At 37.5% G+C, this 26,523-nt stretch overlaps 1 protein-coding gene across 3 annotated transcripts in view; it reads right to left on the bottom strand.

Moving 5' to 3' along the window:
- Positions 1–26,523, bottom strand: part of GRM7 (glutamate metabotropic receptor 7) — an 874,508-nt gene that overhangs the window by 291,673 nt on the left and 556,312 nt on the right. For all 3 annotated transcript variants that reach the window (XR_010337226.1, XM_064361953.1, XM_012471019.2), the window contains exon 6: positions 4,101–4,301. Coding sequence is in view for 2 of the 3 variants with exons in the window: in XM_064361953.1 (XP_064218023.1) it covers positions 4,101–4,301 (201 nt within the window). In the remaining variant the exon portion in view is untranslated. The remainder of the gene's footprint in view (positions 1–4,100; positions 4,302–26,523) is intronic.

Below are 26,523 nucleotides of genomic sequence, written 5' to 3'. Positions count from 1 at the left end.
TTTGATGCTTGAAAAAAATAAAGTTTATATTTGTTTGACTGTGGGAAAATTGACTATACAAATATTAGGAGATTCTGTAACATGAAGAAAAAAATACAGAAAGAACGTAACTTGTAATTGACCTTCTTTCTCTCCATCTAAACTAGGAAACTATTGGTTTCCATATTCAATGTGGTTCCTCTTTATTCAGATAGTAGATAACTTCTGAAAGATTGATACACTGTTGTGGGTTTTAAAAGAGTTGTTATTAAAAGGAAAAAGTAAAGAGTTTTTTAAAACCGTAATATACACTGTTCACAACAGCAAAGACTTGGAACCAACCCAAATGCCCATCACTGATAGACTGGATAAAGAAAATGTAGCACATATAAACTATTGAATACTATGCAGCCATAAAAATGCATGAGTTCATGTCCTTTGCAGGGACATGAAACTAGAAACCATCATTCTCAGCAAACTGACACAAGAACAGAAACCAAACGCTACATGTTCTCACTCATAATTGGGTGCTGAACATTGAGACCATATGGACAAAGGGAGGGAAACATCATACACCAGGGACTGTCGGGGGCTAGGGGAGGGATAGCAGGGGGGTGGGGAGATTAGGGAGGGATAGCATTAGGAGAAATACCTACTGTAGATGATGGGGTGATGGATGCAGCAAACCTACATGGCACATGTATACCTATGTAACAAATGTGCACATTCTGCACATGTACCCCAGAACTTAAAGTATAATAAATTTAAAAAATAATCTCTTTCAAAAAACAAAATAAAACAAACAAACAAAAACCATAATATAACTATCTAAACCAGGAAATTAACACCAATAGAATGCTATTAAAACTAATCTGCAAATGTTATTAAAATTCCTCCACCTTCCAATTAGTGTTTTTTCTAGCATATGATTAATCAGTATTTCCACATTACATTTGATAGTAACACCTCGTTGGTGTCTATGAGTTGGAAACAGTTCTTTTATCTATTATTCTCATGACCTGGACTCTTCTGAAAAGTACTTGCCTGTGATTTTATAAAACATCTTTTAATTTGGATTTGTTTGATATTTCCTTAGAATTAGATCGAAGGTATATTTTTTGGCAGTCAAACCTCAGAAGTGATGCTGTGATTGTGCCAGTGTATCATATCACAAGGCACACAATGTTCATAAGTCTCACTAGTGATGATGCCCACCTTGATCACCTGTTTCACATGCTATCTCCCAGTTTCCTCCACTACACAGCTACTATTTTCTTTTGGTTACTAATATGTATCTTGGTGGAAGGTACATTGAGACTATGCAAATATCTTGTTTCTCATCATACTGTAACCCAATACTTTTAGCATCCCATGATTTTTCCCCGAAAATAATTACTACTTATGTCTTTACAAAAGGGTGACTGTATTTCCATCTTAACTTTATTCTATCATGCTACCTATTCTCTTGCATTTGTTTAAGTAGGTCAACTATTTATAAATTTTTATCAGTATGGACTCATGGATATTTGTTTTAGTCTATGAGTTATAATACACTAGGGTCCCAGAGTTGGCCAATGGAAACTCTTCCAATTTCGTTTCTGTGCCCTTTCAACATGACCCCTTTAGTTTCTAAGAACTTTCTTATATTCTGGCATAGCATATCTCAAGCTTATCTTGGGCTTTCCCTGCCCCAGCCCTGGTTCCAACCAGTTTTTAAGGGCTTTTTTATCTTTTTAATGTAACAATGGTATTTATAAATAAGATCTGTGTGCTAGATGTGCTCATTTTTTCCAGTGTACCATTGCTCTCAGGCCCTCTCAGAGGACAGAGCCAAGTAGAGTTGGCATATATAACACACATAAAAAATTTGCTTCTATTTTCTATATTCCCACTGCATGTATATTGAAGACCATACATATTCTAATCCAACACAACAGGGTTCATTCTTTCTTTATTAGCAATTTCTATCTTGGATAATAAAAAACCTGGCTTTCATTATCCAAAATATAAAATTATTTTCTCAGTCCTATTATATACACAAACCAGCTTCAGAAATGTGAAAAAACACAAATTTACTAGATACTGTTCAATATATGTGTCCAGTTATTTTTGTTTTTAGCCTTATATAGTCAAATACTATTTTCCAAGATTACTTGTGTTCATTATTTCTGCCTCACCCTCCTTCACTTCAGTTATGTAATTTATTTATAATATAATTAAGATTATTTGTTTCTGTCTGTGTTGAATGCTGCATTGCTCATGTACTCAAGTTTACTTATTTACTTCTTGGCATGGTGAAACATTAAGATGTTATAAGAGTCAGCCAGAAGCGGTAGCTCATGCCTGTAATCCCAGCACTTTGGGAGGCCAAGGCAGGTGGCTCATGAGGTTAGGAGATCAAAACAATTCTGGCCAACATAGTGAAACCCCATCTCTACTAAAAATATGAAAATTAGCTGGGCAGGCATGGTGATGTGTGCCTGTAGTCCCAGCTACTCGGGAGGCTGAGGCAGGAGAATCACTTGAACCCAGAAGGCAGAGGTTACAGTGAACCAAGATGGCATAACTGCACTCCAGCCTGGTGATGGAGTGAGACTGCATCTCACACACACACACACAAAAGATGCTGTAAGAGTCAAGACTATTGAAACAGATATTATCAGAGTATGCTTTCTCCTATGTCTTTTATCTCATTGGCCCATTTTTTCACCTATCTCTACTCACCTCTTTTAGGTAACCTATCAGTTTATACAGGAGTTTTGTACTTTGAGAAATAAATTTAGAACTTGAAATATGGTTGATGTGTCAAATTACAAACATTACTTCAAGTAACTTGAGTATTGTAATGCTAGTTTATAAATATGTGTGTGTGTATGGATGGATGTGTATCATTTACGGTTCTTGGGTCATAATGTTGAGGTGTTTTATGCCTCAGAAACATTTTCTCTTTCTGAACTTCCCCTGCCCTCGTTTTACCAGCCCAAGGCAGGACTCTAATCTTCCTCCACCTTTTTGTTAATAGGCCATAAGACTCTCATTTCAGAAGAGTCCTGCCCCATACCCTGGAGGAAGAAATGCTGAACGGGTAGAACAAGAAGGATCTGGACAGACAGGCCTCACTGGATATCCCCACTTAGCCTATTGGTATTAGATTATACCCTTTGTGTCCAATCACATTTCTTCATGGCTGTTAATCATGCCTATTCAATGAAATCTTCATAAAAGGCCCAAGAAGAAAAGGTTCAGAGAGCTGAACACGTGGAGGCTGACAGGAAGGTGAGCAAGAAGTCATCTGTATGCAGGGGAGGCCAGTATACCCTAACTCCATGGGCAGAAGCTCCTGCTTTCAGGACCCTTCCAGGCCATACTCTATATAATCTCTTCATCTGGAGGTTTACTTGTATCCTTTAAAATATCCTTGGTAATAAATTTAAGTAAGTGTTTTACTGAGTTCTGTGAGTTGCTCTAGCAGAATAATCAAACTTGAGATGGGGATCGTGAAAACTCCAGTTTATAGCTGGCCTATCAGAAGCACAGACAAAGCAATCTAGGGTTTGCCACTCTCATTGGAAGTGGCAAGGGGAGGAGTCTTGGAAACTAAGCCTTCAGCTTGTGGGGTTTGACAGTATGCCAGTTAGATCGTGTAGAAACTGAATTAGAGGACACTCAACTTGTGCCCACTGCAGAATTTACTGCTACCTAGGTGTGTGGGGGAAACCCCTCCCCGGACATTTGGTCACAGAAGTCTTCTGTGTGAATTGTTGTTGTGGTATGAGAGCAGAGGAAAAATGGCTTGAGTTTTTTCATATTCAGAAGCACTTACAGAAATTGCTCCTTTCCCTCACCTTCCATCCCATACCTAATTAAATTCACCAAAGAAGAATTTGGCTTTGTGCAAAAATAATATCTATCAAGACAACGAGATCAAACCACAATCCCCAAATATATCTTAATTATTTCATTCATTTGCTCATTCATGCATTGATTCAATCATTTAAAGTTCTATAATTGAGCAAGTTTTGACACATATTTTAAAGTAAACAATAATAGAAATTTAACATTTATGAAACAGAATGCCAAACACTTAGGATTCCAAAAAGGTTGGAATTTTGGAGACTCACCATTGAAGTTAACATTGCGGATATACTTCAGCAACTTCTTGCCTCCAGCTTGCTCCATCTCTGGGCAGACACCCCGGTAGTCAGCACAGAGATCCTTGTTCATGTGATGAAGGGCATGAGCCATAGCATAGACTGCATCAATCACGAACTGGACTTTACCCTCCTGCTCATAGTTAGAATCTTTTCCAATTCTCTCCTGTCCTGCACATTAAAACAAGAAACACACACACACACACATACACACACAAAAATTGGCACTGAGTAGAATGTCTAAAAGTAAATTTTCAGTTATGCTTAAAGAAAACACTGTTTTGATAAGTACAATAATTCAAGCCACATTGGCTACCATGTGATAGCCAGTTGGCATCCATATCCAGCTACCATGTTAGGTTTCTCTAATAGTTTGTAGCATTTTACTTTGTGATACCTTACTTGCTATTCAAAATATAATGGTTCCTTAGAATAAAAGGATCTTTGAGATGAGAAGCTGGGTTGCCACATTCAAATCTGAAAAGCTCGCTTACTCTAGAAAAGCCAAATAGATAAATGACAGAAAGCAAAGTAAACTCTACACCTGAATTCATTACCTTCTATACACCTATCGTACCGTCTGTGTCACCTGTCTCAATTGTGAAGATGCAGATGCTCAGGCTAGAAACACTGATGTCAGTTTTCTTTCTCTCCTCTTTCACAATCCCTGCTCCTCCATATGTAAGTCTAATAAATTCTATCAGTTCTACCTGTGAAGTACTAAACAGTTTCAAACACTCCACCGATGGCCTATTTATGCCTCCCACCATTTTCCATCAGGTGCAGTTCTCAATGTCTCCTGTCATCTATTCATTCCTCCATGTTCACCTTTGCAAACTATAGATCTAATCACCCCATTCCCTTACTAAGAATCCCCCAAAGGCTCTCCACTTCCTAGATTAAAGCTGTATCCCTTTTACTGGTAACAGTGGGTATTTATCATTTTGCTCCCATCTGCCTAATAATGACAAGAACTGATATTGTCTAAGTGCTTACACTGCATTCATTGAAAGCTGTGGATGCGGGATTTTTATGTCATCATCACTCTGAGAGGTACTTTTTTTTAATCCTTATGATACTGATGGGAAAGCTGAGACTTATAGAGATTGAATCACCTTCCAAAGATCATTTACAGGTAAAGCAATGATGATGGCCTAGGCTTGTCAGATCCGAAAGCCCATAGTCTTCTCATTTCCTGGGCCCTGCCTACCCTCTCACATTTATTTTCCTTTATTCTGTCAGATAGTTGGGACTATTGTTGCTGTTAAACTATCTTTGCTCATGCTGTTCACTTTGCCAGGGAGATCCTTCTCTTTAATTCCACCATCATACTTAATTCCCAACTGTTTGCCACACTGAGGCCCATAATTGCAATTCAACATTCCCATAAAACATTTCAAACCTTGCTTATAGCATTGTCAATAGAATCATATTTTAATGCTCTAGCAGGTGTCCAAGACATCTTTGTTGTTTTTACCCTTGTATACCCAGCATTGAACACAGCATTTAGCATCTAGGTGATATTAAATAGCACTTGTTGGATTAAATTATGCATTCATTAAGCACATGACACTAGTGGCTCTCTCTAGACCTCTTGTCCCTCTATGAAGAATAATTATTCACAAATTGCATTTCACTTTCACAGCAATATTTTGCAAATTGTTTTCTATGGCACACTTATGTAGTAAAGAAACAATGAGGTCTACAAACCTCAACCCCTTTTCCTGCAAAACACACAAAGGTTTCCCAATAGCCACTGTGCTAAAAAGTTTTAGGTTTCTTCACAGAGAGATTTTTCCAGAGCATTTAACATTATAACATAAAATACAGTTTACAAGAGGGAAATTCAGAATTTTCCAAATTTACTCAAATTTGCATTTTTCCATTTCAGATCACACATTAGTATCTCATCTGCCAGAGACTTTCTGCATTTTATATGTATTTCATTGAAATACCAAATCAATTTTATACTCACTGTGTGTCACTGGATCTAGGGGTTTTCAGTGTATATAGTGTAGGATTTTTTTTTAAATATAAAAATTATTATGAATTTATGCAGCTACTTCCCATTCAAATTCAGGACTACAGAGTTTTTGCTTAACCTTGACACTCTTAAATCTCTGCTTCCTTTCTCTCATGAGGAAAAATCTTGGTTCTTAATGATATTGCTATGATTATTCATTTGCTTTATCCCATAATATACAGATAATATACAGATAACATTCTTAGAAGAACAGTCATGTCTAACAAATAGCCTAAAATTGTAAAACAGCTGTGTGCATATGTATGTATGTGTTTTTCAATTTTTCCCTGAATATTTTGGGGAAGAATTTTGAGAAGTGGGGAAGCTTTGTCCAAGGGTAAATTCATGTGTATTTTTTATGTATATTGGCAAATTTGACTCTAAAAGGGTTGCATCATTTTACTGTCCTACCAGCAATAGATGAGAATGTTTGTTTCCCTGAAACCTTAGCAATAGAGTATGCTGTCAAACTTTAATTTGTGTCAATCAGGTATGTGAGAAATGCTACCCCAGTATATTTTTATTTTCTGACAACCTTCCAGAAGTTTTATTTTTTATTGAACTTTAAATTCTAGGGTACCTGGGCAGATCTTGCAGGACTGCTGCATAGGTACATACATGCCATGGTGGTTTGCTGTCTTCATCCCCCTGTCACCTACATCAGGCATTTCTCCCAGTGTTATCCCTCCCCAATCTCCCTGCCCCCAACTGTCCCTCCCCCAAACCCCCACCCCCCAACAGACCCCAGTGTGATGTTCCTCTCCCCATGCCCATGTGTTCTCATTGTTCAACACCCACCTATAAGTGAGAACATGCTGTGGTTGATTTTCTGTTCTGGTGTCAGTTTGCCGAGAATGATGGTTTCCAGATTCATCCACGTCCCTACAAAGGACATGAACTCATCGATTTTTATGGCTGCGTAGCATTCTATGGTGTATATGTGCCACATTTTCTTTGTGCAGTGTATCACTGATGGGCATTTGGGTTGGTTCAAGGTCTTTGCTATTGTAAACAGTGCTATAATGAATATATGTGTGCATGTGTCTTTATAATAGAACAATTTATACTCCTCTGGGTAGATGCCCAGTAATGGGATTGCTGGGTCAAATGGAATTTCTATTTCTAGATCTTTGAAGAATTGCCACACTGTCTTCCACAATGGTTGAACTAATTTACACTACCACTAACAGTGTAAAAGTGTTCCTATTTCTCTACATCCTCACCAGCATCTGTTGTCTCCAGATTTTTTAATGATCACCATTCTAACTGGCCTGAAATGTGGTTTTGATTTGCATTTCTCTAATGATCAGTGTTGAGTTTTTTTTCATATGCTTGTTAGCATCACAAATGTCTTCTTTTGAAAAGTGTCTGTTCATATCTTTTGCCCACTTTTGAATGTGTTTGTTGTTTTTATCTTGTAAATCTGCTTTAGCTCTTTGCAGATTCTGGATATTAGCCCTTTGTCAGATGGGTAGATTGTAAAGATTTTTTTCCATTCTGTTGGTTGCCAGTTCACGCTAATGATCGCTTCTTTTGCTGTGCAGAAGCTCAAGCTTAATTAAATCCCATTTGTCTATTTTGGCTTTTGTTGCCATTGCTTTTGGTATTTTAGTCATGAAGTCCTTGCTTATGCCTATGTCCTGAATGGTTTTGCCTAGGTTTTCTTCTAGGGTTTTTATGCTATTAGGTCTTTGTTTAAATCTTTAATGCATCTGGAGTTAATTTTAGTGTAAGGTGTTAGGAAGTGATCCAGTTTCAGCTTTCTGCATATGGCTAGCCAGTTTTCCCAACACCATTTATTTAACAGGGAACCCTTTCCCCATTCCTTGTTTTTTTCAGGTTTGTCAAAGATCAGATGGTTGTGGTTGTTTGGTGTTGCTTCCAAGGCCTCTGTTCTGTTCCGCCTGTCTGTATGTCTATTTTGGTACCAGTACCATGCTGTTTTGATTCCTGTAGTCTTGTAGTATAATTGGAAGTCAGGTAGCATAATGCCTCCAGCTTTGTTCTTTTTACCTAGGATTGTCTTGGTTATGCTAGCTCTCTGTTGGTTCCACATGAAGTTTAAAGTGGTTTTTATGCTAAAAATCCTCAATAAACTAGGTACCAATGGTACGTATCTCAAAATAATAAAAGCTATTTACAACAAACCCACAGCCAGTATCATACTGAACTGGCAAAAACTGGAAGGATTCCCTTTGAAAACTGGCACTAGACAAGGATGGCTTCTCTTACCACTCCTATTCAGTATAGTACTGGAAGTTCTAACCAGAGCAATCAGGCAAGAAAAAGAAATAAAAGATATTCAATTAGGAAAAGAGGAAGTCAAATTGTCTCTATTTTTGTAGATGAAATGATTGTATATTTAGGAGACCCCATCATCTCAGCCCCAAATCTCCTTAAGAGGATACAAAACTTCAGCAAAGTCTCAGGACACAAAATCAAGGTGGAGAAATCACAAGCATTCCTATACACCAATAACAGACAAACAGAGAACCAAATCATGAGCAAACTCCCAGTGTATTTTTATTTGCATTTTTCTTGTTATAAAGGAAATTGAGCTTCTTTCATAAGGAAAGATGAAACTTTTTTTTTTTCAAACTCTTCATAATCTAGCTAATTCTGATAAAAAGTTATTGGCCATTTTATTCTGTATTTAATATTAATTAGATATATTAACTCTTTGAGATTAAGTTGCAAATATTTTCCCAGTATGTCATTATTCTTTTACTTTCTTTAGGTATCTTTTTCCAAATAAAGTTTATTCTTTTTTTTCTAGTAAAATCAATTGATTTAGTTTTCTCTTAATAAATCTGGATTCCGAATTACAGTTAGAAAAAATGAGCCCACTTCCAAAGTACAGAAGTTTTCATCCATGTTTTCCCCTAGTACTCATATAATTTTATTATTTTAGGTTAAATATTTGACCAACTTGGAATGTATTTTGTTATGCAATTTGAGAAATGAATCAAATTTTTTTTCTTTTACCATACAGCTATGCAGTTATTATAATATATGACACCTCACCTTCTCTGGTTGATCTGAGGTTTTAGTCTTTACTATATGTTAAATTTCCATATGTGATTGGGTCCATTTCTGGATTTAAAAAATCTGTTTTATGGTTTACTTTCTCTATCCATGCACCAAACCAGAGTTTCAATTATAAAGGCTTTGTAACATATTTTAATAACTGATACAGCAAGCCCCTCTGTGCCAGAATTATTGATTTTTAAAGATTTTCCTGAATAATTTATTTCCTCAAGTGAAATTTATTAACCATCATCTTCAGAAAGAAAGTATAGTAATTTGGTGGTCCATTTATTGGGTTTTTGTTATATTTAAAAATAGACTCGCTTAGAACAGAAATCTTGCAGAGGTTGAATTTTCCTATCTGTGTCTTCATTTGCTCAAACCTAGTTTTGCTTCCCTTAATAGTGTTTAAAATTTTTCTCATATAGGATTTGAACACTTCTTGCAAAGTTAGCCAAGATGTTTTATTTATTTTGCTATTATAAATATGGTGTTATTTTTCATGAATAGTTTTACTGGTATTTCATTGTATATATAAAAGCTATTCTTTGTTATGTTATGGCTGTTTTACTGTTTCCAACTATTATAAAAAATTTCAAAAATAGAACAAGGTTAAAAGAACTTTAGATTGAATCCACCAACTAAATTCTAACATTACCATTTTACTATACTTATTTGATAAGGCTATTCATTTTTAATATTAATTTTATAACCTGCTACTTTACAAATTTCTCTTATTTTCTACTGAACTTAGAAAAGGCAATCTCAGAGGCATTTTGATTATTATAAAATATATACTATGAAATAGGTTCAGAGTAATAATTGAGGAGAGTCATTTCTAAACCGCACTAATAAGGACAGTCATCCTGGAAAGAATATCTTGAAAAATAATTGCATTATTTTAAATGATAAAATATTTTATTATCTGTGAAACATTGCAGGCTTTATCCCTTTCTCAGAGTCTCCAGGTTTGTTAACATATTAAAGTCTCTAAGAAGATTTTGCATTAAATTTGTCTTTGGAGCTAATAGGACTTGAAAACATAGCCTTATATAAAGAAAGTCAGAAGTGACAAGTTTACATTTTATAAAAAGGACTCAAGCTTTATTTTCCCTTGTGTGGCAGTCACAATTATTTGCCAACCTCAGAGTATTTGGCTACTCATATACCACCCCTACATCTCTTCTCCCAACTGAAATCTAATTCTATTCAGATATTGGAGGTCACTAATGAGAGTGAGGATTTCTGGACTTTTCACTGAGTGGATCCTGATTTGTCTAAGCCAATCCAATCTTCTCTGCAAGGACTGATTTAGGAACACGAGATAGGATGTAATTCTAGCCAATGAGATATAAGGAAATAATTTGCTGGGGAACTTCTGAGAAAGTTTATTCTTACAAAGAGATTAGTTAATTGTATGAAAACTCCCCCACACCACACCCTCCCCACATACCCTGAAACTACTCTAGTCATCTTGTAGTCCTGAGGAGACCATAGCATACTGATGACAACAGGATAAATACATGATAGGGAAGTGAAAATGCAACTGAGCTGTGAGTTAACCAAGCCTGAAATCACCCTCCACATGGTTTTCCAAGTAATATAGGAAACGGTTCAGGCACTTACTAAAACTTGATCATCAATATTTTCCAGGTTTATTTAACTACTACACTTCTTATTCATATACCTATTTAGAAAATTCTAAGGAACTACCATTAAACACACACACACACACACACACACACACACACAGAAATATGGTGTTAAGAAGTATTTTTGACAACACAGCTTGAAGTGGACCAAAGAAAATGCAACTTTTTAAAATTAGTTCTCCATTAACAGCACATTTGTCTGCTCTGATTTAATGAGACATTACTATATTTTTTATTTGGAGGAAGTTCATCCTTTTCATCACGTTTTCTAGGAAAGCGTCTGTGGTTTAGATAAAACGAGAACTCTGAAGCATTATCTTTTACCTCTCTAGCATGCAAAGAAGCTTACCTTTTCAAGTCTTTTGATTTTTCTTCTCCATTATTGCTTTTACCCAAAGAGTCCAGTATTTATCTTTAAAAGGCACACTCTTTTAACCTTCTGTTAAATAAATTGTCAACTGCATTACACAAGAATAATCCATAAATTATTTTTTCACTCTCAGAAATTCGAATGTTCATGCTACGGGGAAGATCTTCTCTTTGAAAGACCTGTTTAATTTGCCCATTTCAGCATACTGCTTCCTCAGAATATATGCCTTAGCTAAAATGTATCAGCAACTTTTTAGGACAAAAGATATACAGAAAGTGAAAGATATAATGGATTTGAAATTGTTAATATATAAAAAAAAAATCCTAGCTGGTCATAATGGCTCACATTAATAATCTCAGCACTTCGGGAGGCTGAGTGGGCAGATCACCTGAGGTCAGGAATTCAAGACCAGCCTGGCCAACATGGTGAAACCCCATCTGTACTGAAAATACAAAAATTAGCTGGGTGTGGTAGCACACACCTGTAATCCCAGCTACTTGAGAGGCTGAGACAGGAGAATCACTTGAACCCAGGAGGCGGAGGTTGCAGTGAGCCAAGATCACTGCACTTCAGCCTGGGCTACAGAGTGAGACTCTGTCTCAAAAAAAAAAAAAAAAAAAAAAAAAAGAAAAATCCTGTTTCAACAGGAAAACCAAAAGAAAGAGATGGAGTTATGGTTAGGTGAGAAAACAAATCAAAGATGTTTAGTAATGTAGACTGAGACACACAGATGCTAGAAAGGTTCAGCAGACTTGACCAACTGGCCTAAGGCTTCTCATGTGTTTTTAAGTGAGTGAATAATTGAAATTTCTATATCAAATATTAATTGAAGTGATCTGCTTTGGAAAGTCTGATCTGAAGCTGTGTACGCTTGTACTGGCAGTGCTTTTAGACTTTGCATTACACAAATTTATTTCACTGAATGTAAAGCCTCAAACTTAAACATTTCTTAAGGTTGAAGTCTTGAGTAGTAACAGTGTATAATTAACTTAAATATTAATGTTTGGATCTATTATAAATGATAAATGCCTTAATAAATAGTAAATGAGTATATTACAAGAGCTTTGAAAAGAGAGTCGGGCATATTTTACTTGTGACAAAGCTGCTATATCCTGGGTGAATGGCACACAGGGACAGCAGGGTGGATATCCTAGAGTGTTAGAGAATGTTGCCAGGTTCTGAAAGTGCTATAGTAACCCACCAAGCCTTATTACAAAGCTGTTGCAGCTTTGCAATATTTATAGATAAATTTAAAGATAAATAAATAACTCTGTCGACTGGATATTGTTCCCCCTCAAGGATATGCATTTCTCTTTATAAAATAAATACTAATGGGAAACTAAGATTCTGTGTTATACTGAAGTTTACTTTGGTGCCATCTTTTATAGTGTCCACATTTAGAAAACCCCAGAGTAAAATCCTATGGCCTTGCGAGAATTATCAGTAGAAGCAAAGTCAGAAGGTCTGGAATGAACCAAACTGTCTGCAGTATTGCCGTGCCTCTATTTGCAGGTGAAGATAAGTGAGAATTGAATGGGATGAGTGACTCCTGAAAAGAATGCTGGGGCTCGCAGTAGATCACAGCACCACTGGCAGCATGTGTTAATTACAAACTTTCTGTGTGCCAGGCCCTGTGGAAGCAGTTTTCCTGGTTTGACTTTTAACCCTGACAGTACGCTTCTGGGGTAAGTACTATTAATATTATTTTCTCCATTTGTCTCTCATATCTTGTCTCTGTTACTTCATTGCTATTATAAAAATGAGCCAAATGGTTTCTTCCCTATCCACACAGGGAAAAGTGATAAACTTGCACTCCCCCATCCCTACCTCCCTTTAATTCTTTTCATTTTCAATATCAGTTTAGAGCCATAAGTAATCTAAAAGTTCATACTGGCCATGATTTATATTTACAACAAAATTTGAGAAACATATCAAATAAATGTAGGATGTGGAACATATTTAGATCCTGATATGAAAAAAAGCAATTTTATAGGGGCTTCTGCCAAGATGGCCAAATAGGAACAGCTCTGGAGTGCTGTTCCCAGTGAGAGTGATGCAGAAGGTGACTGATCTCCACATTTCCAACCAAGGTACCAGGTTCATCTCAATCCAACTGGTTAGACAGTGGGTATAGCCCAAGGAGGGCAAACTGAAGCAGGGTGGTATGTTGCCTCCCCCAGGAAGTGCAAGGGGTGGGAGAAGTCCCTCTCATGGCCAAGGGAAGCCATTAGGGATTTTTCTGGACACTCTGGTTCAGATACTGTGCTTTCCCAAGGCCTTTACAACCTGCAGACCAGGAGATTCTCGCAAGCACCTACAATGCCAGCATACCAGGTTTCCGGCACAAAACTGGGCAGCCCTTTTGGGCACCCGTTTTAGCCAGTGGCTGGAATGCCATCAAGATAGAACCGCTCATTCCCCCCGCATAAAAGGGGGCTGAAGGGAGGGAGCCAAGTGATCTGGCTCAGGGAGTCCCACCCCCACAAACCAGCAAGCTGAGATCCACTGGCTTGAAATTCTTGCAGCCAGCACAGCAGTCCGAGCTTGACCTGAGATGGTCGACTTTGTTGGGGGAGAGGTGTCGGCCATTACTGAGGTGGTTCTAACCTTCCTGTGTAAACAAAATTGCATGGAAGTTTACAAAGCAGCTCGGTGGAGCCCACAGCAGCTCAGCAAGGCCTCTGAAGGCAGACTGTGACTAGACTCCCTTCTTGCTGGACAGGGCATCTCTGAAAAGAGGCAGCAGCCCTTCAGGGACTTATAAATAAAGCCCTACCTTCCCTAGACAGAGCACCTAGCAAAAGCGGCAGTTGTTCCACTTCAGCAGACTTAAACATCCCTGCCCAGTAGCTCTGAAGGGAGCAATGGAGCACCCAGCACAGCACTTGAGCTCTGATAAGGGACAGACTGCCTCCTCAAGTGGCTCCTTGACCCCAGTATATCTTAAGAGACATCACATACAGGAGAGCTCTGGCTAATATCTGGCAGGTACCCTTCTGGGACAGAACTACCAGAGAAAGGAAAAGGCAGCTGTTCTGCAGTGTCCACGAGTGATTCCCAGGCAAGCAGGGTCTGACTGGACTTCCAGCAGTCCTGCAGCAGAGGAGCCTGACTGTTAGAAGTAAAACAAAAATACAGAAAGAAATAGCTTCAACATCAACAAAAAGAACATCCACACACAGACCACACCTGAAAGTCACCAACTTCAAAGACCAAAGGTTGATAAATCCATGAAGATGGGAAGAAAACAGTGCAGAAAGGCTGAAATCGCCAAAAACCAGAATGCCTCTTCTCCAAGGGGTCACAACTCCTCATCAGCAAGGGAACAAAATTGGATGGACAATGAGTTTGATGAATTCACAGAAGAAGGCTTCAGAAGGTAGATAATAACAAACTTCTCTGAGCTAAAGGAACATGATATAACCCAAAGCAAAGAAACTAAGAACCTTGAAAAGAGGTTAAATGGAATGCTAACTATAATAAACAGCTAAGAGAAGAACATAAATGAGTTGATGGAGCTGAAAAACAGCAGAACTTTGCAAAGCATACACAAGTTTCAATAGCTGAATCAATCAAGCGGAACAAAGAATATCAAAGATTGAAGATCAACTCAATGAAATAAAATGAGAAGGCAAGATTAGAGAAAAAAGTGAAAAAAAAGAAAGCCTCCAAGAAATATGGGATTATGTGAAAAGACCAAATCAACGTTTGATCAGTGTACCTGAATATGATGGGGAGAATAAAACCAAACTGGAAAACACTCTTCAGGATATTATCCAGGAGAACTTTCCCAACTTATCAAGGCAGGCCAACATTCAGATTCAGGAAATATATAGAACACCACAAAGTTACTCCTCAAGAAGACCAACCCCAAGGCACATAATCATCAAGATTCACCAGGGTTGAAATGAAAGAAAAAATGCTAAGGCAGCCAGAGAGAAAGGTCAGGTTACCCACAAAGGGAAGCCCATCAGACCCACAGTGGGTCTCTCAGCAGAAACCCTACAAGCCAGAAGAGAGTGGGAACCGATATTCAACATCCTTAAAGAAAAGAATTTTCAACCCAGAATTTCATATCCAGACAAACTGAGCTTCATAAGTGAAAGAGAAATAAAATCCTTTACAGACAAGCAATTGCTGAGAGATTTCGTCACCACCAGGCCTGGCTTACAAGAAAGAGCTCCTGAAGGAAGCACTAAACATGAAAAGGATTAACCAGTATCAGCCACTGCAAAAACATACAAAATTGTAAAGACCATCAACACAATGAAGAAACTGCATCAACTAATGGGCATAACCAGCAGTTAGCATCAAAATGGCAGGATCAAATTCACACATGACAATATTAACCTTAAATGTAAATGGGCTAAAAGCCCCAATCAAAAGACAGAGACTGGCAAACTAGATAAAGAGCCAATACCCATGGGTGTGCTGTATTTAGGAGATTTCACATGCAAAGACACACATAGGCTCAAAATAAAGGACAGGAGGATGATTTACCAAGCATATGCAGAGCAAATAAAAGCAGAGGTTGCAATCCTAGTCTCTGACCAAACAGATTTAAACCAACAAAGATCAAGAGAGACAAAGAAGGGCATTACATAATGGTAAAGGAATCAATGCAACAAGAAGAGGTAGCTATCCTAAATATATACGCACCAAATACAGGAGCACCTAAATACATAAAGCAAGTTCTTAACGATCTGCAAAGAGACTCAGACGCCCACACAATAACAGTGGGAGACTTTAACACTCCATTGCCAATATTAGATAGATCAAGGAGACAGAAATCAACAAGGATATCCAGGACTTGAACGCAGATGTGGACCCAGCAGATCTAATAGACATTTACAGAACTCTCCACCCCAAATCCACAGAATATACATTCTTCTCAGCACCACATCACACTTACTCTACAATTGACTACATAATTGGAAGTAAATCACCCCTCAGCAAATGCAAAAGAACAGAAATCATAACAACCAGACTCTCAGACCACAGTGCAATCAAATTAGAACTCAGGATTAAAAGACTCACTCAAAACCACACAACTACATGGAAACTGAACAATTTGCTTCTGAATGATGACTGGATAAACAATGAAATGAAGGCAGAAATAAAGATGTTCTTTGAAACCAAAAAGAATGAAGACACAAAGTACCAGAATCTCTGGGACACATTTAAAGCAGTGTCTAGAGGGAAATTTACACAGCAATAAATGCCCACATGAGAAGTGAGGAAAGATCTAAAATCGACACCCTATTGTCACAATTAAAGGAACTAGAGGAGCAAGATCAAACAAATTCAAAAGCTAGCAGAAGACAAATAACTAAGAGAAGAACTGAAGGAGATAGAGACACAAAAACACCTTCAAAAAAAATCAATAAATCCAAGAACTGATTTTTTGGAAAGATCAACAAAACAGACCGCTATTCAGACTAATCAAAAGGAAAAGAGGGAAGAATCTAATAGATGCAATAAAAATGATAAAAGGGATATCAACACCAATTTAACAGAAATAGAAACTACCATCAAAGACCACTACGAACACTTCTATGTACATAAACCAGTATATCTGGAAGAAATGGATAAATTCCTGGAAACTTATACCTTCCCAAGACTAAACCAGGAAGAAGTTGAATCCACGCATAGACCAATAACAAGACCTGAAGTTGAGGCAGTAATTAATAGCCTACCAACTAAAAAATGTCCAGGACCAGACAGGTTAACCAAATTCTACCAGAGGTACAAAGAGAAGCTGGTACTATTCCTTATGAAATTATTCCAAACAATACAAAAGAGGGAATCCTGCCTAACTCATTTTATGAGACCAACATCATCCTGATACCAAAACCTGGCACAGACAAAACTAAAAAAGAAAATTTCAGGCCAATATCCATAATGAACATTGATGCAAAAATCTTCAATAAAATACTGGCATACTGAATCCAACAGCACATCAAACAGTTTATCCATCATGATCAAGCTGGCTTCATCCCTGGGATGCAAGACTGGTTTAACATATGCAAATCTATAAACGTAATCCATCACATAAACAGAACCAAAGACAAAAACCATGATTATCTCAATAGATACAGAGAAGGCCTTTGAAAAAATTCAACAGCCCTTTATGCTAAAAACTCTCAATAAACTAGGTATTGATGGAATATATCTCAAAATAATAAAAGCTATTTATAACAAACCCACAGCTGATATTATACTGAATGGGCAAAAGCTGGAAGCATTCCCTCTGAAAACTGGCAAGGGTGTCCTCTCTCACGACTCCTATTCAGCATAGTATTGAAAGTTCTAGCCAGTGCAATCAGGCAAGAAAAACAAAGTGTATTCAATTAGGAAGAGAGGAAGTCAAATTCTCTCTATATTCAGATGACATGACCGTATATTTAGAAGACCCCATTGTATCAGCCCAAACTCTCCTTAAACTGATAAGCAACTTCAGCAAAGTTTCAGGATACAAAATCAATGTGCAAAAATCACAAGCATTCCTATACACCAAAAACAAACAGCCGTATCATGAGCGAACTCCCATTCACAATTGCTACGAAGAGAATAAAATACCCAGGAATACAACTAACAAGGGATGTGAAGGACCTCTTCAAGAAGAACTACAAACCACTGCTCAAGGAAATAAGAGAGGATACAAACAGATGGAAAAACATTCCATGCTCATGGTTAGGAAGAATCAATATTGTGAAAATGGCCATACTGCCCAAAGTAATTTATATATTCAATGCTATCCCAATCAAGCTACCTTCTTCACAGAACTGGGAAAAAAAAAAAAAAAACACATTAAACTTCATATGGAACCAAAAGAGAGCCCACAGAGCAAAGACAATTCTAAGCAAAAAGAACAAAGCTGGAGGCATCATGCTATTTGGCTTCAAACTATACTACAAGGCTACAGTAACCAAAACAGCATAGTACTGGTAAAAAAAGAGATATAGACCAATGGAACAGAACAGAGGCCTCCGAAGTAATGCCACACATCTACAACCACCTGATCTTTGACAAACCTGACAAAAACAAGCAATGAGGAAATAATTCTCTATTTAATAAATAATGTTGGAAAAACTGGCTAGCCATATGCAGAAATCTGAAACTGGACCCCTTCCTTACACCTTACACTAAAATTTACTCCAGATGGATTAAAAATTTAAGCATAAGACCTAACACCATAAAAACCCTAGAAGTAAACCTAGGCAATACCATTCAGGACACAGGCATAGGCAAGGACTTCATGACTAAAACACCAAAAGCAATGGCAACAAAAGCCAAAATAGACAAATGGGATCTAATTAAACTTAAGAGCTCTGCACAGCAAAATAAACTATCATTAGAGTGAACCAGCAACCAACAGAATAGAAAAAATTTTTGCCATCTACCCATCTGACAAAAGGCTCATATCCAGAGTCCACAAAGAACTTAAACAAATTTACAAGGAAAAAATAAATAAATAACCCCATCAAAAAGTGGGTGAAGGATATGAAAAGACACTTTTCAAAAGAGGACACTTATGCAGCCAACAAACAGAAAAAATGCTCATCATCACTGGTCATTAGAGAAATACAAATCAAAACCACATTGAGATACCATCTCATGCCAGTTAGAATGGCGATCATTAAAAAATCTGGAGAAAATAGATGCTGGTGAGGATGTGGAGAAATAGGAACACTTTTACACTGTTGGTGGGAGTGTAAATTAATTCAACCATTGTGCAAGACAGTGTGGGGATTCCTCAAGGATCTAGAAATAGAAATTCCATTTGACCCAGCAATCCCATTACTGGGTATATACCCAAAGGATTATAAACTGTTCTATTTTAAAGACACATGCACACGTATGTTCATAGCAGCACTGTTTACAATAGCAAAGACTTGGAATCAACCCAAATGCCCAGCAATCATAGACTGGATAAAGAAAATGTGGTACATATACACCATGAAATACCATGTAACCATAAAAATAGATGAGTTCATGTCCTTTTGAGGGACATGGATGAATCTGGAAACCATCATTCTCAGCAAACTGACACAAGAACAGAAAACCAAACACCGCATGTTCTCACTCATAGGTGGGTGTCGAACAATGAGAACACATGGACACAGGGAGGGGAACATCACACACTGGGGCCTGTTGAGGGGTGAGGGGACTAGGAGAAGGATAGCATGGGGTGAGGGGACTGGGGAGGGATAACATTAGGAGAAATACCTAATGTAGATGACAAGGGGATGGAGGCAGCTAACCACCATGGCATGGGTATACCTATGTAACAATTCTGCACGATCTGCACATGCACCCTAGAACTTAAAACATAATTTTAAAAAAGCAATTTATAAAGACATTTATGAGAAGTGAGAAACTAGGCTATTCAATGCTGATAATAAACTATTGTCTGTTGTGTGTACTATACATGTTTTCAAAGCAATTATTTCTTAAAGTTGCATGCTGAAATATTGAAAATAAAATTCTCTGAAGAAGTCTACTTTGAATTGGCCAACAGTAAGGAAAAAATATGTATAGGGTATGTACAAAAATAAATTGGCCAGCTATTGACAGCTGTTGAGGTTCAGTGATGGATACATGTTGCATCATTACACTCTCTGCTTTTGTTTTTGTCTGAATGGTCACATGATGCTCATGACAATAAATCAAAAGAAGGAGAAGAACAGAAAAAAAAACAGAAGGTGGAAGAAACAGAATAAAAAGAAGAGAAGGAGGAGGATGGAAAGGAAAATGAAAAAAAAATGAAGATGAAATTTGCATCTAAGGATATCTACCATGTACCAGACACTTTACTAAAGATGAGGGATACAGATATAAATAATTATATAACATGTTGTCACCTTTCACAGTTCTACTCAGATATCTGCTGAAAACCAGGGTTTCCAACTCTTGTGTCAGGTCTTACAGATGCCCTCTGATTAATCTGCTGCCCACGTATCTAATTAATGGGCACAGGTATTGCAGATGCTATAGCATGTGGGAAGGTTCATCTAACTCCCAAGGGACTTTAGTCCCTTCCTGGATACAAGGTAGGTGTGTTGTGGGGATGGAATGATTGCATCTCACTGGTACCATGCCCCTTTGCATTTTTAAGTACACAGAGAAGGCATAAGGGAATTCATCTCACTTCGGAATTTGAAATAACATTTCAGAATCATCAATTTTATCAAAGTTTATTTTTAGAAAAATCATGATTGAAAGTCCTAGTTAGAGGAATCAGGCAAGAGAAAGAAACAAGAGGCATTTAAATAGGAAATGAGGAAGTCAAACTATCTCTGTTTGAAGATGCTGTGAATTCATTCCTCTAAGACCCCATAGTCTCAGGCCAAAAGCTCCCAGATCAATTTCAGCAAAGTTTCTAGATAGAAAATAAATATACAAAAATTGGTATCATTTCTATATACAAATAGCATTCAAGCTGTGCCAAATCAAGAATGCAATCTCATTCACAATGGCCCCCGCAAAATACCTAGGAACATAGGTAACCAAGGAGGTGAAAAATCTCTACAACAAGAATTACAAAACACTGCTGAAAGAAATCAGAGATGATACAACAAATAGAAAAACATTCTGTGTCCATGAATAGGAAGAATCAATATTGTTAAAATGGCCATACTGCCCAAAGCAATTTGCAAATTAAATGCTATTTCTACCCAACTACCAACTACATTCTTCACATAATTAGAAAAAAAAATATTCTAGAAGTTATATGGAACCAAAAAGAGCCCAAATAGCCAAAGCAATTATAAGCAAAAAGAACAAAACTGAAGGCATTACATTACCCAACTTTGAGCTATACTATAAGGCTACAGTAAACAAAACAGCATGGCACTGGTACAAAAACAGACACATATACTAATAGAGCAGGATGGAGAGCCCGAAAATGAAGCTACACGCTTACAACCATCTGATCTTTCACAAAGGCAACAAAAACAATCAATGGGGAAAGGACCCCCCCAATCAATAAATGGTGCTGGGATAACTGGTTAGCCATATGCAAAAGGTCAAAACTGTACCACATCCTTACACCAAATACAAAAATTAACTCAAGATATATTAAAAACTTAAATGTAAAACTTAAAACTATAAAAACTCCTTAACAAAACTTGGAAATACCATTCTAGATATAGGCCCCGGCAAAGATTTTGTGAAGAAGGTATCAAAAGCAACTGTAACAAAGATTGACAAATATGACCTATTTAAACTAAAGAGCTTCTACAGAGCAAAGGAAACCATCAATGGAGTTAACAGACAACCCCCCAAAACTGGAGAAAATATTTTCAATGTATGCATTCAACCAAGGTCTAATATCCAGAATCTATAATAAATGTAAACAAATTAACAAGCAAAAAACAGATAATCCTATTAAAAGTGCACAAAGGACATGGACAGTCCTCAAAAGAAGAAATATTCATGGCCAAAACACATATGAAAAAATGCTCAACATCACTAATCATTAGAGAAATGTAAATAAAAACCATCATTAGATGCCATCTTACATCGGTCAAATGGCTATTATTAAAGGGTCAGATGTTGGTGAGGTTGCAGAAAAAAAAGGGAATGCTTATACACTGCTGGTGGTAATGTAAATTAGTTCAGCCACCGTGGAGAAAGCATGTTGGTCATTTCTCAAAGAACTTAAAAGAGAACTACAATTTGACCAAACAATCCCATTACTAGGTATATACCCAAAGGAATATAAATTGTTCTAACAAAGACACATGCACACCTATGTTCATGGCAGCATTATTCACAATAGCAAAGTGTTCACATGGCATTGACCTGGATTCCCATGAATGGTAGACTGGATAAAGAAAATGTGGCACATATGCACTGTGAAACATTGTATATCCATAAAAATAAAAAAAAAAGAATGAGATAATATCCTTTGCAGCAACATGGATGGAACTGGAGGCCATTATTCTAAGCACACTAATGCAGGAACAGAAAACCAAACATTAAACTTTCCCACTTATAAGAGGAGCTACATATTGGGCACACATAGACACAAAGAAGGAGACAATAGAAGCTGGGGCCTATTTGAAGCTGGACGCTGAGAACTGAACAAGTACCTGTTGGATACTATGCTTATTACCTGTTTGACAACATAATATGTACACCAAACCCCCATGACACTCAATTTATTGAACCAAGCTTCATATGTATTATTGAAACTAAACTAAAATTAAAATTAAAAAGCCATGATTTCACTACATTTAATCTCTAATTGTATGTCTGATGGATATATTGGACTAGCTCTAGTGATTACAACTGTAAATAAGAAGGAAAAATAGATATGCAAGTACATTGAACACCCTAAAGGCAGGTCTGGGTCTTTAAAATTGCTATATTTCCAGAATGTAAGACCAGGCCTGGCATACAGTGGACATCCAGGAAAGGTATGTTTGATAGAAGATAACAGAATAAGTGAATGCCTTGAAAAGGAAACTAAAAAAGTAACATCTGTAAAAATGTGAAAAGTTACAATGCTTCACCTTAGATAGCTGATAGCTTGGATGAAGAATTTAATTCCAGAGACCAGGTTATTTCAAGCAAAGATGGAGAAAAAATAGAAGTATATTAAGCCTTGATATTTGAGCCCTTTATCATGAATTGGCTTCTTATATGGCTAAGGACTCTACTTTTCTACCTGTCACTGCTTTCACTTTTTTCAATGAATTTATTCAAGTTAAGATTTTATAAATACCCTGTGAGCTTTTTTGGATGACTAATTTTATACTTAAGACAATTAAATATATACATTTACCTCTTCACATATACTTTTGACCATTTAGTTACAATCATTCAAAAATCAAGTAGATGGGTTTCTTCATCATGAATCCTATTCATAACTGAGTAAAAAGAGTCCATATTTTTCCCAACACAGAGGCTCTGAAGGCTCTGAGCTACTTAGGCATGTCACATTTCACTTGTCTCAATGAAAAGAGAACAACTGATCTGACCAAGAAATATTTGTAACCATCTGCTAACCAGAAGGTTGAAATGGACAGCTTACCAGTTAGAACAAACTTGATGATTTGCCTGACAAGCAATTAACCACTCCCTGATATTCACAGGAGGAAAGTTATTCAACAGTAGTGTAAGGGCCATGCTTTGTGGAACAGTATTGAGAACACTGTCTTGAAATCCGGGCTCAGTTTAAAACACTTTCATGTCACCACTATGGTTTAATGGGTTAAGAGTCCTTCAAAAATCTTGACATTTTGAAACTAATGTAATGGCACTTCCATCTTTCTTATAATCAATCCAACCATTTTAAAAGAGTTAGGAGCTTGCAGGCTGGTATAAAAAACCCGGGTTGAAACTCTACCTCTGCATGTATTATATTTGTGACGAAAGTCAAGTTATATAGCATCCCCAAACTCACTTCTTCATCTATGAAAGGTAGTCATCTCCAAAGAGAAACATCATATTCTCTGTATGGCCCAATGCTGTGAAGAACACTGTGTTACTTCCAATGTCTCCAAGCCCATAGTCAGAAATAAATTTCCAAAATAAGCGCCAAAACGTATCTCACCATTGCTTGAGTTGATACCTTAACACTTGAAATTCATTTCTGAAGTTCACTTGCATTTTCTTAGGCTCAAGTGACTGCCCTCCTTTAGAACATTCTCAGAAATAAATCATTCATACCTCCCTTTGAAGCTTTGCTGCTCACTGGACAAGTCTCTCTGATCTCATTCCTATATGCCAATTCTCTATTGTTCAACAACCAGCTCCCTCCATCTTCCCGAATACTTTGTGCTCTCTGGAACTCTTAATCCACACTGAACACTCCTCAATACAACCTTATTCCAGTTTTCAAATACTTCCTTAACTAAAACCTGGAGGTTTACTAAGAACACTGCTTCCCCTAGGGCTCTTTGAAGTAGAAGTATTTCCCCCTTTGCATAGCCCCATGTACCATGTATCTCAGTGTCCTTCTTATTTCCCACTTGCATTCTCTAATGTATTTCTCCCTGTGTAAAATGGCATACACTGAACTCCTGTTCCTTTCATTCCTAACCCTTGTACGTCTTGACTTGTTTGTCACAAACTGTGAAGGGTCTGGGATTTTATCATATCTGAAGCCTTCAAGTTAGCCTGCCACAGTTTTAGGTGTTGCTGGAAGATATAAGAATCATGGGGCAGGAATGATATGTCTTATTTTTCACAGAAACAGTTGTAGCCAGAGTATCAACCTTTTCTAGCTCTGGTTCCTGGAACCCTAATTCACATAGGCTGACAGAAAAAGAACCAAGTGACACCATGGGCTACGTTACAGGAGAGGACTCTGAGCTTAGAGAGCTAGGTCTTTGATCCCAGACAGTAAATATTGCTGAACTTTTCTCTGAAGAGAAACATTATCTCCAACTTCCAAAGTTGTTTGCTCTACAAATGCCCTTGGAAAGGTAGTCTGGAACAAAAGCGGACGTTGTCTTTGCTCACAAGATGTTCAGAAACGTGAGAGACCCATGGACAATTTTCTTCCAATCGTGTTTACATTCTTCTTTATGAGTATCAGAGTTTGGGATCCGTGGACAATTTTTTTCCAACAGTGTTCACGTCCCTCTTTATCATATGAGTCTCAGAGTTTGGGATCCATATTTTCCTTCTCACATGCATTGCTTCCTGGGCAATTTTATTCATTTTAATGACATTAACTATCAACCACTGATGAACTAATACTTTGTATGTGTAGCACAGACTTCTGAGTTCTACACCTATACACTGACTTGCCTTCAGAACCCTTCCAGTTGTATGTCTAATGGATATATTGGATTCAACGTGTCTACAATTAAACTCTTGTCCCTTCAACCCTCCAGATCTGGGCCGCATAAATACATGACAGCTCCTGTGCTGTATATATTCTGTGTATCCCCCAGATGAACCTGGCACCATTCTCTACACCTTGAGAAACTTACTCTGATGAACAAATATGGATCTCTCTTACCTTCTGACATCTAACTAATTTGGTCGATGGGAGTCACAGGCAGAAGACTAAAAGGGATGAAGGGTGGTTTGGTGCTGCTCTTTATTGGTCTGGCTACCTCCCTGTCAGGTAGTATCTCCGTACATTTGTTCTCCCAGGCTTCTCGTAACCACTCTGTCTGCTTGCCCTTTCTAGTTTGGAGTGGTATTTCTCCACGTTATTAGCCCAGAGGTACTGCACTATCCTTCACTGCCCTCTTACGAAACTCTTCTGGCACCTTTGGACATTAACCCTTTGTGAGACTCTCTTTAAGTAATTCCCTTTGAGTGAGCCATCACTTCTGCTTGGATTCTCACTGATACATCCAGCTGTGTAAGCCAGAAATGGGGGTGCCATAATTGGTCTCATTTCCCCATATGTCACTGATGACCAAATTACAGATATTCTGATTCTCATATATTTAGCACAATTGTCTCCTTCTCTCCATCTCCACAACCACTGCCCTTCTCCAAGTCATCATCTTGTCTCACCTGGACTGCTGTATGGCCCCCTCACTGGTCTCACAATGTCTATCCTGGCACCTTTTTAACACAATTTTCATACAGTAGTCAACCTATCATTAAATGGCAAACTAGGCCGTGCCACTCCCCTGACTGAAAGTCCTCACCCGTTCCCCACTTCATTTACTTAAAAATCAGAAACTCAACATAGTTTATGAGGCTCAGTGTGATCTGACTCCCTTCAGTCACATACTAGAGCCACACTCCTTCTCATTATATATCACGTTCTGTGACCTTTTCTTTTCTTTTTTTTTTGGTTATAAATTCCACACATATTCCAATTTCCTCTCTCTTCTATTTGAAAAACTCTCATTCTGGCTAACTATTACTCTCAAATTCTAGCTTACATGTCATATTATTACAGAGACCTCTACTAATTCCCAATGTTTGATCTCTCTGCACAGTTTCCCTATTTGCTCCTAGCCTAGCATTAGACTATGCAAAGACACAAAGAATTAAATAATTATACTATGGTTGTTGAGAGAGGCAGGTAGCTGGAAGAAATACAGGAAGAGAAGAAAAGGAAAGAAGAAGTAAAAGAAGAAAGCCAGGCAGACATGAATCAGCTATAAACAAGGACATAAGACCAGGCAAGATGCAATTTTAGAAAAAAAGAAATAATAGAGACAATAAACATTATGAGTTAAGAAATGAAGAAGACAATAAATTTACATAATCAATTAATTTAGAATCTAGGACTGGAGGCAATAACTCTAGTTAGGACTATTTTAAAAATTGAGGCATGTGGTGAGGCTGTTTTGGACTGCAGTGGTAGCAGTGAGGATTATAGACTCCTCACAGAAT

This window comes from Aotus nancymaae, unplaced genomic scaffold (assembly GCF_030222135.1).
Source record: "Aotus nancymaae isolate 86718 unplaced genomic scaffold, 86718_ANA_hifiasm-v0.15.2.pri h1tg000046l, whole genome shotgun sequence".
In the NCBI taxonomy this organism is placed as follows: domain Eukaryota; kingdom Metazoa; phylum Chordata; class Mammalia; order Primates; family Aotidae; genus Aotus; species Aotus nancymaae.
The sequence above is the reverse complement of the archived record's forward strand: the minus strand, read 5'-3'. Positions and strand labels throughout refer to the sequence as shown.